Genomic DNA, 16063 nt, shown 5'->3' with positions numbered 1-16063 from the left:
AAAGAAATGCCTAGTTCTGTCATGAAACTCTAGATGGTGTGGGCTGATGGGTCCTTAATGCAAGCTGATGATAATCACAATGTTAACTACTTGACACAGCTGATGGTCCATGTTGCATCTGCAGCCAATGAGCTTGCTGCTCAACATTTAACTGGGAAGTTAGAGTTCGTCCCCAGCTCCACCTGTATAGATCTGCTATGGGATAATTGATAAATGCTATTTGTGCAGCAGCATGTCTTACCTGCTAACAGCAGCTTGTCGTGTATTTATTCACAGTAGCAAGTTACCGTACCTGCTCTGCAGCAGCAATAACAACAGAATTAATCATCAGCAGTAGCGGCGTAGCAGATCTATTCCGCCAAGACCAAATACATTAACATTGTCACTGTAAAAAAAAATCAGGTCTCCAATTGAAAATTTTCTAGTGCCCGATCACATCTAAATTTTTCAGTTGGCCAAATTGAATTTCTGTGAATTGATGCAATTTAATACAATTAAAATGCAAGAAATTCAATTTAGCCAACTGAAAAATGTAGTTGTGATCGGTCACTAGAAAATGTTCAATTGGAGACCTGTTTTTTTTTTTTTTTACAGTGTACCATGCTAAAAATCTTCCTGAGAGTTGTCATGATAGAACTTTATATTTTACATCATTTTAAGAATACAATCTTTTTTTTATTCTAGTTTTCTACATCTGACCTTCAATCTTTTTTTAGGGTTGCATAATTTATAACTGATAAGAACGATTCAATGCATTTTCACTATCTGAAAAGTAGGTCTTAATGTTTTTCATGTTTTTTGAAACTGTTTCTTTCTTGGAATTCAAAATCATTGATTGTGGCATAAGTGAAACTCAACAAGACTCTTCTTTTTCATTGTATCCTACACTTTCCGTACATAACTTCGTTTTGACCCGTTTAGTCGTCATTTTTGGAGCATTTGCTTGTCAGTGTAGTGAGGCCCATCTTTCCTGACCTCTGGTTATAGGATGGATCACTTCCAAACTGGCATAGGATAATGTACCAACATGTCTGGTGTCTGGGACTTATCTTCATCATCTCTGCCCTCACCTCGCTGCTTCAGTGCTTCTATCCTCTGTGATCCTCAACTACTTCATTTCTTACTACTTACTATTACCTCATTTTCTGATTTCTTATAAAACTTACTAACATCAACCTAAAACAAACACAAAAAGGCTATTATACTGCCTGCTATTAAAGAATAATAGTGCAGCTGCACAGAAAATATCAGCGTAGACTGTTTCCTAGTCTAAAATGAACTCACTGAGGTTTGGAGCCTTGACACACCATGTGGCCTAACATGTGTCTCCTTCACTTCCTTGTTGCCATCAACGTCAAGCACATGGCACATAGATTTAAATGTTATTGGCTGAAGGGGATATGTCATATGATAATAGTTTTTTGGTTGAATATTATTACCGTAGCCTATTTGAAATGCAATATTATCTGCGTCATTCATAAATGTCGATGAACCATAGAGCAATCATTTAAAACAAGTCATGTAAATTGTCACCCATCCTGTATAATAATAGTGGAAAAAATAATACAATAGTGTTATTTTCCGAGTAGCAAAACGTTTGAGGCATATGCACGCAAATGAGTCAGTCACTCACAGCAGGAGGGACGTGTTGTAATAAATGCAAATAGTTTCGAAGATGTACGAGTCTACGTTTAAGGAGTAAAGGCGAATCTATAAATAAATGGTTACATGGTTTCCATCTCCAAGTGTGCGCTTGCCTAGTGAACAGATGATCGCACTACAGGAGAAAAGTGTCGCGTGCAGCCAAGTTTACACACTGCGAAGCGTTTTGCTCCGGAGCGGGTAGAGGCACAAATGCTGCGGCGCACTGCAACGGTCATTACGAGAGAAGATCGAGGGGCGCCATGCACAAAGAGAGCCTAGATGTAGATGAAAAGAGGATGCTCTTCAAGGCACACGTCAACCACAATATCGATCTTCTCCTCGTCTTAATGTCTCATTGAGCTACATCCAACATGTCTTTTCCGCATACCTTTGTGATCCATCCCGAAACAGAACCGGTTTCACCTGATCCTCCGCTATGATCGCGGCCAGTGCGTTAGCTCAACAAAGGCGATCCCGATATAGAATCGCTACGGACGGTCTGTCACCATCGGTAAGGGACCCGCACACCTCTTTTATTTTCCTCTTTTACCGTTTCGCTTGGTGGACAGCTGCCAAATATTCTAGCTACGCTGGAGTCCGTAGAAGGAAAGGGCTGGGATGGAGAAGTGTTGTCGCAGCTGCATGCCATGCCTGAAGAGGTTGTGGGACTGGATATGGCCCGAATTTTACTATCCAAACATCGCTCACCCGGCCGAGATCCGCACCGTCTCAGGTGATATCCGGGTCCCGGCTCCGAAGAAGAAGCCGACGCAGCTGTACGCGGCTCTTTTCGACTTTGAAGCCCGCAGTGAGGAAGAGCTGACGGTGAAAGAAGGGGACAAACTGTCTGTCATAGAAAAGAGGGGAGACTATGTATTTGCCAAGAAGCTGACGGGATCCCTGCAGTCCGGACTGGTCCCTGCTAATTATGTGGCCCTAGTACAGGATGAATTCGCTAACTACAAGTAAGTCATGAGAATCATTCTTATATGTAGATTAGTTCGATGTTTTGTTTGTTTTTATGGAAAATCATCATTCTATAATAGTCAGCCACCAGTCTTTTCCACTTTTTCCTAGAGTTGAATGCAGAGCTTGACTCTAGGCTACTACAGTTGAGACACGTGTCAATGGTTGAATTTTCCAATTAGCCTTCTATTGTTTTCATACTGGGCTAATATTTTATTTTGCTAGACGTCACAGAAACATTGCATTTCAGATTTTCATTAACATATAAGATTTTGTTTGATTATTCATTACACCAGAATTATTGAGTTTCTTTGTTCTGCTGAACACAAAATATATTTTAAAGAATATTGGTAACCAGACAGCTGATGGTCTCCATTGACTCTCATAGTAGGAAAAAATAGTATGGAAGTCAATGGGGACCATCAACTGTTTGGTTACTGACATTCTTTAAAATATATTAGTTTGTTTTCAGCGGAAGAAAGAAACGCATGCAGGTTTTGAACAAGTTGAGGGAGAATAAATTATGACAGAATTTTCTTTTTAGGGTGAACTATTCTTTTAAGGCTTGAACCTTAAAGGGTTAGTTCACCCAAAAATGAAAATTATGTCATGAATTACTCACCCTCATGTCGTTCGACACCCATAAGACGTTCATCTTCGGAACACAAATGAAGATATTTTTGTTGAAAGCTGATGGCTGAGAAAGGCCTCCATTGGCATTCAGTACATACACACTCACAAGACCCATAAAAGGCACTAAAAACGTAGTTACAAAGTCCATCTCACCACAGTGGCTCTACAATAATTTTACGAAGCGACGACAATAGTTTTTGCTCGCAAAAAAAAATCAAAATAACGACTTTATCCAACTTGTTCTTGTCTTCCGTGTATGCCTCGGACGTGAACTCACGAAGCACCACGACGCATGCGTGAGAATAGGACGCAGATCCGGCGTTCGGACACATGACCCAGAACCGAGGAGATTTGTTTACAAGCAGAGGAAGACGCGCCATATCTAAGCTGTTGAATTCTACATTGATCGTGCTTTAGGTCTCGGCGTAGTGCTCAAAATGGGGCTAAAGTGTGCATTTCATGGATTCCCGAACGCCGGATCTGCGTCCTGTTCTCGTGTATGCGTCGTGGTGCTTCGTGAGTTCACGTCCGAGGCGGGTGTAGAATGACATGAGGGTGAGTAATTAATGACATAATTTTCATTTTAAAGGGAGAGTTCACCCAAAAATGAAAATTACAGCATGGTTTACTCACCCTCAAGCCATCCTAGGTGTATATAACATTCTTTCAGACGAATACAATCAGAGTTAAAAAAAAAAAAATGCCCTGGCTAATCCAAGCTTTATAATGGCAGTGAATGGCAGCCCAAAATGTGAAGCCCAAAAAAGTGCATCCATCCATTATAAAAGTACTCCACACGGCTCCGGAGGGTTAATAAACATGTGGAACCAATGCGTACCAGATGTGGGCCGGATCTGGACAGACACTATATTGTTGTCTGGGAAAGGCCTTCTGAAGCAAAGCAATGGGTTTTTATAAGAAAAATATCCATATTTAAAACTTTATAAAGGAAAATATCTAGCTTCTGGCGGACCGCCTTCCGTATTCAACTTACGAATAAAGTGTAACGCCTCTCGCAGTTCAAAACGCTTACGCTACATCATACGTCGCGTCAGTTATCATTTATAAGGAAGGCAGTCTGGCAGAAGCTAGACATTTTACTTTATAACGTGTTAAATATGGATATTTTTCTTACACAAACGCATCGCTTCACTTCAGAAGGCACGTGGATTACTTTTATAATGGATGGGTGCACTTTTTGGGGCTTCAAATTTTGGGCTGCCATTATAATGCCTGGATTAACCAGGACATTTGTTAATATAACCCTGATTGTGTTCGTCTGAAAGAAGAATCTCATATAAACCTAGGATGGCTTGAGTATGAGTAAATCATGGGCTAATTTTCATTTTTGGGTGAGCTGTCCCTTTAAGTCAAAACAAAAGGTTGGTGTGTCTTAGTAAACATTCCTTTCTCATATACATACGTTTTGACAAGGGTTTAAAATGTTTTTTAAAGAATATATTGCAAGCAGCCAGAAGTGGTAACCATAGCAACAGTACACTGCTTGCAAGCTTCCTTTGTGATTAGTTTCTGGCGCTACGTCCAGGTAGAATAGTAGAATAGATTTAATTATATTCATTATCAGGGCCGTCACTAGAGGGGAGAAAGGTGGTGACAATTCTCAGGGCCCCAGACTTTCGTAACGTGATTTCAACCAAGGAGGGCCAACAGCAACAACCTGCACACAGGGGAAAATACCCAGTCCATTCTATCTCTAAAACCTCTAGTGTTTTTTAATGTCTTTAGTTAATTGACATTAGGCTACAATAGACCCTGTAAACCATTAGATAATTCACTCAATAAGATCAACAATAAGATCGATAGTCCAAAATATTGTTTTTGAAATTAGCAGTTACCTACTCTGGGTTTTACACAAGCTCAGCCAAGGACGGTTCATATGCTGGAACTGTCTGTCTCGTTTCATTCACAGTGGCCTTTATCATTGTCCTGTGTGAACAATGAGCTCTGCGCTGTTTTCGTTTACTACTATGTGGATGCTGTGATAATGGGGTCAGTCGATTGTCCTCCCTATAAAGACCTCCTAAATAGTGTTGACAGGTAACGGGTTGTTACGTCAGACGTGTGTGTGTGTGTTAGTGCACCTGTCACCTGACTGAGTTTCACTGAAACTGAAGCACCATGGGATTGTGTTAAACAAGCATGTGCACCTGCCGCACCCATATTTAAAATGGAAACACTTTGAATGAGCCACAGTGTTTACTGTACGAAGCTGAACGTGGTTAATGTGGGCAAAATATGAACCATTTCTTTCTCTCATTTGAATAAATATGAGCTTATGTTCTTAGTGTAGGCAACAATTATATTGTCAGGCTAATTTCTGAACGTTCCTACACAGCTCATAACATATATTGAAGAATCATATTTTATGTTGAAAATCTTTGTTATATTTGTCTTTATAAAACAAATGGCAGATCTATATTTTCATACAACAATCTCAAATTTGGAGTGAGTGCATGCTGACATAATTACAGCAGGAATGACAATACAATGACATAGAAATAAATATTTGTCAGCGTATAATTGTAATGTAGACGCATGCATTTTCTGTGAAGCTGCTTTGAAGCGATATGTGTTGTGAAAAGCGCTGTACACATAAATGTGAATTGAATTGAATTATTTATTGTAAAATATGATCTGGACAAGTATTTATTTATTCATTCATTCATTGAGGTATTCAGCTATGCTATGTGTGTCTGCTTTACAGATGGTACTATGGGAATATAAACAGACAAAAGGCTGAGAAGCTGCTTTTGGCTTCGCAGAATAAAACGGGCTCCTTTCTGGTGAGGATCAGTGAGAGCCACAGCGATGAATATACTATCTCAGGTTCGTTCCCTTATTTCTTCTCCCTCTCTTACACGCACGCTTTCGATGGAATGCCTGGAGACCTACTGCCTGTCCGTATTCCTCTGTTTTTCAGAGGAAAATCATCTCCATTCTCATCTTCTTTCTTTTCTCATCTCGCATTTTCTGTCTGATCTGCATGACAACAGCCTCCACTTCATCAATCTTATTATTTTCTGCATAAGATATCCATTCTCTGCTTATCCTCCATCCTCTCTCTCTCTCTCTCTCTCTCTCTCTCTCTCTCTCTCTCTACCCCACAGCTTGTAACACCATATTGGTCATCCATGTACAACCGACTAAGCATTTTTCTGTCTCCATAGGAGCGTAGTGCTTTTTACCCTCATAATAGCCAAAATATATGCGGAACATTGAAGTAGCAGGTTTATACTAATCTTGGTAAAAATTGATTATACACAGTATTTCCTATTTGATAGCATGCTTCTAAAGTCCTCCACTAACAATGTTATTTCACTTATATTTGTGTCCCAGATATAAAATATTAAAATATGCAATCATTTTTTTGAGCATTGTTAAAAAAAAATAGTCTCCTGTTACATTTCTGAAGATATCATATCTACTTTGTCATAAAACAGAGGGATTCAGCTTCAGTAACATCTACCTGCTGGGTAGGCATAGAAATAATTGCGATTAATTCTGTTTTAATTCTGTTTTGTTCATGTCACTTACAGTGTAAGCATAATAAACATTTTTTTACTTGGAATAACATAATAATAATATAATAAAAACTAATACAATAGGCCCATATGATTTACTTTAATGCTGTGATATATAATATAATACAATTAGGGCTTTCAAGCGATTAATCGCATCCACACAAAAAAAATGGTGTTTACATAATATATGTGTGTGTGTACTGTGTATGATTATAATGTATATTGGAATTATGTAAACACAAACTTTTATTTTGCATGCGATTAATCATGATTAATCGATTCCACAGCACTACATATAATAAAATGCTGTCTGATTAAACCGGCCTACTGCTGGGATTGATGAGATGAGAATTATTGTAAAATAATTTAATGAGAAGATAAGAGATTTATTTATACTATATTACATTCCTAAATTATTACTTTATACATGCATCATTGGAGCTTCTGGGACGATGTAAGCAATCAATCTCAACAACAACAAACTGGGTTAAAAATGGAGAGAGTCTTTAACCTTGTACGGTCTTCGTTTGGGAATTACACTCAGGGTCTTTGGGGTCTCCACAGACCCCAGGCAACAAAATGTAATTTTGTAACAAAACAATTATTATTAATGTTTTTACTCAACATCTGTGCAGTTTTTGGAGTATTTATAATAATTTTATCATTTATATAAATAAATGTAAAAAAAAAAAAAAATGAAATGGATTTTCACACAAAATCAGTTTTTTTTTTTTAAATATATAAAATTCACTTTATAAAAGACCCAAATTTCTAACTTTCATTCGTGGGGATAACATGGATAATTTGACATGGTTTAGTATAAGATTTTTGCCCATCTTTTGGAAAATACAGTTAAAAAATAAATAAATAAAGACTTTTACCAGTAAATGGCTGTAGAGCTCCACTATTTGCTATGTGCTATTTGACTGACTGAAAGACATCTTTTCACAAGTATTTTTCAGTTAGATTCATGTCTAAATGTTATGAAATCACAATTATAACAATTGAAATTAATTGATTTTGTCAGAGTTTAGCATTTATTTGTACTGAAAAAATATTTTTTTCAATGATGTTACATTATGATTAGAATCAAACCTGAACAAGAGAAAAGTTTGAGTCTTTAGAGTTTATCCTTTATTTCAAACATCTGATTTTCTTATAATTCTACAAATGTAATCTACACTTGCGTGCGTGCGTGTGTGTGTGTGTGTGTGTGTGTGTGTGTGTGTGTGTGTGTGTGTGTGTGTGTGTGTGTGTGTGTGTGTGTGTGTGTGTGTGTGTGTGTGTGTGTGTGTGTGTGTGTGTGTGTGTGTGTGTGTGTGTGTGTGTGTGTGTGTGTGTGTGTGTGTGTGTGTGTGTGTGTGTGTGTGTGTGTGTGTGTGTGTGTGTGTGTGTGTGTGTGTGTGTGTGAGAGAGCATGATCAGTTTGCATTGTGGATGTTTTATGCATTGTTGGAAGAGTGCCAATTGTTTTCTGTATGCGTGTTCTGTGTTGTTTCTGTTTTTGAGGATGAATTTTGTCAATTTTCTAAGACCCTGAGTGTGACTTTTTTTTTGTCATACGAACATAAAAACAGATATCAATCAATATTTTTTTATTTGTAGATCTAGAGTGTTGACAACCGTACAAAGTCTCATGCCCTTTGGACAAAAGGAACTCTTTTTTTTTTTTTTTTTGAGCAAATGTCCTTTGGGGTCAGAAAAGTCCCCGAGGACCCTAGAAGGGTTTCAAAAGAAAATGTTTCAAAAATATTTATGTTGGAAAATCCGTGTTTTTTTCTTTGCTTCACAGCCAGAAGTGAAAATAGTGTCTTCCATTTCCGTATTCATCGCTCAGCTATTGGTGCTTACTTTGTATCCGACAAGATCTCTTTTGGCACTCTGGATGAGCTCATCAGATACTACCAGCAAAACTCCAGAAGTCTGGGATGCCCCTTAGAACAGCCGTGCGTACAGCAAGTATGACACTCTTAATATGTATTACACACATTCACACACTTCTTCATTTTAGACTTCACTTTTTGCTCTCATGAAGCTAATGCTTATAAATTGGTATCGTTTCTGCATTAGAGATCTAATTAGTCCTATAGAGAAGCGGTCTGTTTCTGGAGAAGTGGCCCATGGTCTGCCTGCAGTGGTTGCTTTGGGTTTCTAATCTCGAGTCCTGCATCTTAATCAGTGGCTTTCCATAGAAATCCGTTACAAGAGTTGTTTTGTTTTTTCTTGTGCTCTGTCTTGGTTTGGCCTTGTGGTGATCGTCCGCTCCTCTCTCCTCCTTTTCAAGGAAGACACTGAGGCTGAATAACAGAGCGCCAAATAGCACAGCAACCTCTTACTTCCTGTATTTCATGTCGTTATGTTTTCACGTTTACAAGCTTTTTATTTTGTGACTAAGAACACTTGATATGAACACTTGATTATGTTTTATGATGTAAGACACTGATTAGGTGACTATCACGGTCACTGTCATTTCTTACTCTTTCATTGTGACAATTCAATTACTGGTCCTAGATTTCAAGTTGCACATCTGACATATGTGTAATGTAGTTACATAATGTAATGTAGCACTTGTTTTATTTAAACAATAAATTGTCGCAATATTAAAGGCTTATTTTGTCCCTTCTAAACAGTCAAACATACTACAGCACATTTAGTATGTTCATATTTGATTCGTCTGTGGGAGTCTTCTGGTTATTTGCTTTCCTAGTGAACTCTTTTAGAAATGCAAATTGCCTCCATTCCGTCTCCTTTTTCTTCTCTTCTGCCTCACTCTCTAATCTCTCTAGTTTTATGGTCAACATGGCACTCTGTGTTTAGAGCAACATGTGATATAGGGGAGAGATTCTAGGAAGAGATCTCTTGTAACCATGATTGTCTACGTGCAGAGGGAGTTATTTGACATGGAGCCATGGGAGCGGCCGAGGGAGGAGTTTCAGCTACTCAAGAAGCTGGGGGAAGGCCATTTTGGAGAGGTCTGGGAAGCTGTCTGGACCACAAAGAAGCAGAATGTGGCCATCAAGATGCTCAAACAAGGTGTGACATCATATTACATAAACCAACTAATACCACAAAACATCACAAAATTTGTCAAATCGATCTCTAATACTAATGTTTGTGCTGTTGTTTTCACCACCAAAATTGTCTTCCTGGATCATAATTAAGTCCTTTTGTAAGGGGATATTACAAAAGACTGAAAGTAAAAATGAGGACTGTAAAACAAAGGAAAGCAAAAATAAGAATGAATATCAAATTTGCATAATGCCACCCTATGGTTTTCATTGGCTGCCTGCAAACAGCATCTACTTTGTCCCTCAAACACTGTAGTTGTATCTGAAACTGGAAGAGTTTGGTTCATGTTGTCAAGAAGATGCTGTTTTTCCAAAGGATCAGGCCATCATTACTGTTCGTATCACTGTGTATCAAGTCCAGAGGAAGCGTGTTTACAACTGTGACAATAGGCTTGTTTGATATGCGCCTCGCCTCGCCTCGCCTGAAATTCAGCCGAGACTAGGCGGCTGCAGTGAGGGGAGGAGTGAAAAAAGTGCAGGCAAGCCGGACAGTTCTCTCTTCTCGTAGTGGATCAGACACCTGCGAGATCAAAGGCGGGTATCGCGGGATTCACACTCGTGCGCTTTGTTGCTGATAAACTGGATGTAATTTAAGTTCTGTTACTTTTATATGAAAATAAATATTATGAACAAGACACCCAACATTTTTGTTATTTATTTCCATTCGAAAGACATGTTTATCAATCATTTTTACTTTAATTAGGCCTACATACATGTTTTTTTAATATATATTATTATTATAAATATGACAACAATTACATAACCCACAGAGAGATCTCCTTTGTTAGAGAGTTTGGGAATATTCACACATAAAAACATGATATCAGAGTTTTAAAATCAAACATTTAAAAAAAGAACCATACATCACGGTTGTTTAAACCAATGAGCATTAAGCTGTGTCGTCAGCAAGTCGTTTCCCATCATGCTTTTGCTCAGCGCAGTCGGTGGAGAGCAACTGCGCTCGACTGCAGAATCCGACACATCCGCCTTTCGCTCGCGAGAGTTTTTTGACACACGTCAGCATGACATCAGAGCAAGGCGGACCGCCCTCGGACACATTTCTAACCGGCATGCATCTCGCGCTGATCACCGGTGATCGGTTCTGCGCAGATTTTGCTAATCTCAAACAAGCCTAATGTGTACCATGATCAACTAAAGGCTGGATTTTCTAAAGTATGTGAGGTTCGCGTATTTGATTGGCCATCTGACCAATCAGAACAGAGTAGACCAATCACAACAGACTGGCCCATCTGACCAATCAGAGCAGAGTAGGCTCTCAGAAAGGAGGGGTTTAGAGAAACTGAATACTTTATTGAAATGTTTCAGACACTGAGAAAAGACATGATACAGCAACGTATATTATGAGAAAATTCAAGTGGGTTTTTTTTACCTTGGATGCATGTAAACCTATTGTAGGAGTCTCCAAAATAAAATTAGGAGCCTTTAAAAAAGCACAATACTTTATTAGGGATGTTGTGATAAGGGAAAACTAACAAATATGATTTCCATTCTTAAAGTTAAATATTTTATGTCAAATATTAAGACATACAGTATACGAGGACGTGAAAATGTATTTGAAATGCATAACATGAACCTTCTCGTTTTCAAACTTGCCCACAAATGACTTTCAATTCAATTATTTGGGTTTTGTTTCAATTTCAAAACACTGTCCATCATCTGGATCTGCATCAAACCCTAAAAAAAGGATCATTGTCTGTACACAAATGGCTTTTCATAAAATATATAAATGTATATCGGTGATTATTGATGTGTTTGAACTCTTACTCTGCCCTGTAGAGGACACCAAGGTGGATGAGTTTGTGAAGGAGGTCCACGCACTGAAGAACCTGCACCATCCGAAACTCATTCAGCTGTTGGCTCTCTGCACACGAGGAGAGCCCGTCTACATTGTCACAGAGCTCATGGCTAAAGGAAGTCTCAAATCATACCTTTCTTGTAAGTGTTCCCTGTTCACTATGGTTTACACTCACTGCACCTGCATGTTTTATTATATGATATTGCATAAGATTACTGTATATGGGCTTGGTATTTTGTGCATTGCATTTTTTTCTTTTATCAGACGATCACATCTGCACTCACAAACACTTTCAACAGTACAAAAGTACATGAAGTCATTAAACACAAAAGTATTTATATCCTTGACACTAAACTCTTTTCTATCATTCTGTGAACCAATTTTCTTTTCTGTGAATTAACCCTGTCAATCATGGCGTCCACTATAGTGGACCGATATTTGGAAGCCATTTTGAACCATTTAAGTTTTAGTACCATGTCCCAAACACTAAGTGGCAAACCCCCAAAGTGTTGAATTATTGGATTTGTATCTCCTTATTGTTTTGAGATATTGCATCATACATTAAAAATGGAGGAGGAAAGAGGAGATGCACAAAGTACCTCAGGAATAAGTGTTAAATCCTTTTATTCTCAGATAACCAGACAGGAACAAAAATATTTTTCAGCTTAATAAGATGTTACAAATAAGTACTTTTATCCAGATTTTAATAATATTATTTTCTGTGACAGACAATACATATATTTGACTATATTTACATTCCACCTTATTTTCTATGTTTTTGTTAAAATTACGATTATAATTTGAGTCGAATAGTTTTATTAAACAGTAATATTATTACAGTCTATATTTAATTATTAGGTCATATAAAAGTGTAGGCATATACTTATTTTATATATTTCATAATTATTTTATTATTAGTTTTAATTGGTGGAAGAATATAAATCAAATGATACTAAGTATGATACTGGTTATAATTGTTTTAACGAGTTCACATTCAGTCAGTCACATTCAACGTTACATTTCGAGACCTAGAATGATGTGTTTTTCAAATGTCCTCTCTATTGTTGTTGTTATTTAATGTTCTTAAGTGAATTCATACCATTTGCTCTTAGAAAATGTTTTAAAAACAAAAGGGGTTTTTTTCAGACCAAACACTGAGTTCTATTGAATCACTTTTTATACCGTTGATGCATGGTGTCCACTGCAGTGGACAGATATGTATGTAACTCCCTCAAAATAAAATATATTGGGAAAAAATAATAATAATGGCATGATTTTTCACTTGTTTAAAAGTAAAACCAAACATTGATTCAAATAATTCATGCATGAAAGGGTTAATGCATCATTCCTTGAACTGAAATCATATTTTAAGCATAACGTTTTGACTGAAAGTTGAATTGAAAATTTAAATATGTTTCAGAATGCCTTTGAATTTGTTACCTTCCCCTTTTGCTTTAATGCCTCGAGCTGCATGAAATCCACAAAATGAAATCCAAAGCCAGGGCTATTATCATTAACTAATACTAAAATTAAAACATGTAAAATTAAAAACATTTCTGTTAATTGAAATAAAGCTGAAATAAAATAAATTGCATATATTTACTGAAAAATAACTTTTTTAATAAATATTAGAAATGCTGCTTTGGCAATAAACTGAAATAGGTTTTAGCTAAAAGCACTGAAATTATTAACTGTAAATAAAGAATAACTAAAACATAAATATAAATATTATAAATATTTAATTAATATTTATTATAAATATTATAAACATAAATATGAATAGCAATATTTATAATAAAAAAGCACAACAAATTTGCAAAAAAAAACAACAAAAATTTACATAAAAGCGAATTAAATTAATAAAACAAAAAAAAAACTGATTCGACTCTCTCTGTACATGAGTCACATGATCAGTGTCACTTATTAATGCTTTTTTTATTATTGGCCTAGAGAAACTGAATCTGCAATATTTTTTCAAACATTTTTCCTGTTTATTTCCAGATATAAAATATATTTAGAATCCCACATTTTCAGTGTGGTCTCAGACATTTGGACCCTTTTGTTTCACTGATGTTCCCAAAGAGCAACTCTTTTTTTTTTCCGCCCATTTCTTCCTGTAGCACCGGAGGGTCAGGTGTTGACCTCCGCTCACCTGATCTACATGGCTGGTCAGATAGCAGAAGGAATGGCATATCTGGAAGATCGACACATTGTCCACAGAGATTTAGCAGCTCGAAACATCCTGGTTGGAGAGGACCTGGTGTGTAAAGTGGCTGACTTTGGTCTGGCTCGCATCATCAAGGTAATGGTTGGATGTCAAAGATGGAAATATGCATGTAAAACTGATGCTTAGTATGTAATTATGTGTTTGTGTGCAGGATAGTGTGTATACAGCTAGCAGAAACACTAAGATTCCTGTGCGCTGGACGGCTCCAGAAGCTGCTCTCTACCAGCGTTTCTCCGTCAAATCTGATGTCTGGTCTTTTGGAGTGCTGCTGTATGAGATGATGTCACGTGGAAAGATGCCGTATGATGGTATGGGTCTCTATTTATAAAGTTTTCTTCCAGAAACAATAAATGCCTTCCATTTTTTATAAGTTCAAAGTTTGGGGTCTCTTACACTGCATTCAGATGCTTGACGGAGGGCGTGTCTGAAGCTTGGTGCTGACACGACCATCATAGTGACAACAGCCAATCACATTACACTGCGCTAGGGTATTTGCATAGGCGGTCTGGTTGGCTGACGCCTGCATTGGTGCTTGAAGAGTTGAAAAAATGTCAACTTCCGCTGCGAGTATTGCCAGTGGCGCGATGCAGTGCAGCCCACAATTCAGTTCGGCAACGCATGACATCACCCATTCAAAGTAAATGAGAAGCATTAACACAGACGCCCTTGATTCAACCAAGGCTTAATTTGTTTGATAAAAAAAAAAACAGCAATGTTGTGAAATATTATTACAATTTACTGGTTTAAAAACTGGTTTTTATTTTAACATATTTTAAAATCTAATTTATTCCCATGATGGCAAAGCTGAATTCCTTCAGAAATCATTATAATATGCTGATTTTACTGCTCAAGAAACATTTTAATGTTGAAAATTGTTGTGCTTTTTGTGGAAACTGTAATAAGTTTTCAGGATTCTTTGATGGATAGAAAGTTCAAAAGAAACATTTTTAACATTATAAATGTCTTTACTGTCACTTTGGATCAATTTAATGTCTTACTGACCCCACACTTTTGAACGGTAGTGTATATATCTTCTATACATTTGTCACTCTCTGTTTCCCACAGGGAAGAATAATAAGGAGGTGCTGGAGATCCTGTCGTCAGGATACAGGTTACCGTGTCCAAATCGCTGCCCCCCAAACATCTACCGCATTATGATGGAATGCTGGCACGCGGAGGCTTCCAAGCGGCCCTCGTTCCACGCCCTTCACAGTCAGCTGGACAATATCTACTCCAGACTCTACTTCAAAACCATTGAGGTGTAGAACACAAGGAGAAGAGGTGGACTGAAACACAAGATTTTGTGGGACAGAAAAGAGAATGGAGAAAAGATTTGCATGGACAAAAGTGAACATAAGACTTTTTTGATTGCTTATGTTAATGAAGTTATGTGCAATAATAAATGCTTGTTAAAGGACTTTAAAGAGTATAAAAGATACCATGAGAGTGGAGGAGAGGAACGGAAATTGTAAAAGAGGAAACTTGCATCATCTTAATCTGACAGGGCCAGATCATCTGTAGCTTGTCATAGCGACTCCTGATCATCAGTGGATCAAGAAGTCGAGCACTGTTATGCATCATTCAGTAATATGCATCATTCGCCCTGCACTTAATTTTATTTTGCGCTAGAGTTGATCTGGCCCATTCAGTTTCTGTAGCAATAGGAACAGGAGATTATTTAATCTGATGTTTTCATATCAGAGTTTGTTTACAAAAGATTCCTCTGCCAGTGTACGGACAGGTGTCGGGACGGTGAGAAAACTACGGCCGTTAAGTTATAACTGTTGAGTGTCTTTAGCCTATGTGAAGGCAGGCTGCACAAATAACTGTTTTCTACCAGGTACACGGTTGTGTAACTAACACTGTGGTTAACACAGAAGCCATATGACAAAAACTACCTGGGTAGGTTTCCTCATGATCGGTTTCGTAGAAATCACATCCATGTCAAAAGTCTGTTGTCTTCCAATGGATTATACAAAATGAATTCTTAAAATAACTCTTGTAAATAAAGTATTTTTTCAGTATACAGGTTTCGGCAGTTTCTTGATCATTTGTTTGCCTAAAATGTAACCCGTCTTTGCGTTTGACCAGAAATTTGCAAGCATGCTGGTAGCCTGTAAAGCAGTTAACCTCAAACAATAAAGAATGCTTGTTTAGCCTACTCAAC

At 37.5% G+C, this 16063-nt stretch overlaps 1 protein-coding gene across 1 annotated transcript; it reads left to right on the top strand.

Annotated features, from left to right (window-relative positions):
- Positions 1 to 806: 806 nt before the first annotated feature.
- On the top strand, positions 807 to 16056 carry srms (src-related kinase lacking C-terminal regulatory tyrosine and N-terminal myristylation sites). Its single transcript, XM_079801831.1, has 8 exons — positions 807 to 2609; positions 5969 to 6090; positions 8578 to 8744; positions 9671 to 9818; positions 11651 to 11809; positions 13790 to 13971; positions 14048 to 14204; positions 14962 to 16056. Exons 1-8 carry the CDS (start codon positions 2263 to 2265, stop codon positions 15159 to 15161), a joined length of 1482 nt encoding a protein of 493 aa, XP_079657957.1. The 5' UTR covers positions 807 to 2262; the 3' UTR covers positions 15162 to 16056.
- The last annotated feature ends 7 nt before the right edge of the window (positions 16057 to 16063 follow it).

This window comes from Gobio gobio (assembly GCF_949357685.1).
Source record: "Gobio gobio genome assembly, chromosome: 21".
Classification (NCBI taxonomy): domain Eukaryota; kingdom Metazoa; phylum Chordata; class Actinopteri; order Cypriniformes; family Gobionidae; genus Gobio; species Gobio gobio.
The sequence above is the reverse complement of the archived record's forward strand: the minus strand, read 5'-3'. Positions and strand labels throughout refer to the sequence as shown.

What these genes read in the sequence shown, in the direction of transcription:
- srms (XM_079801831.1), top strand. Translation starts at nt 2,263, where the DNA reads ATGGAGAAGTGTTGTCGCAGCTGCATGCCATGCCTGAAGAGGTTGTGG. An exon ending in TCTCAAATCATACCTTTCTT is followed by an intron (nt 11,810 to 13,789) that starts GTAAGTGTTCCC and finishes TTCTTCCTGTAG; the next exon opens with CACCGGAGGGTCAGGTGTTG. An exon ending in TGGAAAGATGCCGTATGATG is followed by an intron (nt 14,205 to 14,961) that starts GTATGGGTCTCT and finishes TGTTTCCCACAG; the next exon opens with GGAAGAATAATAAGGAGGTG.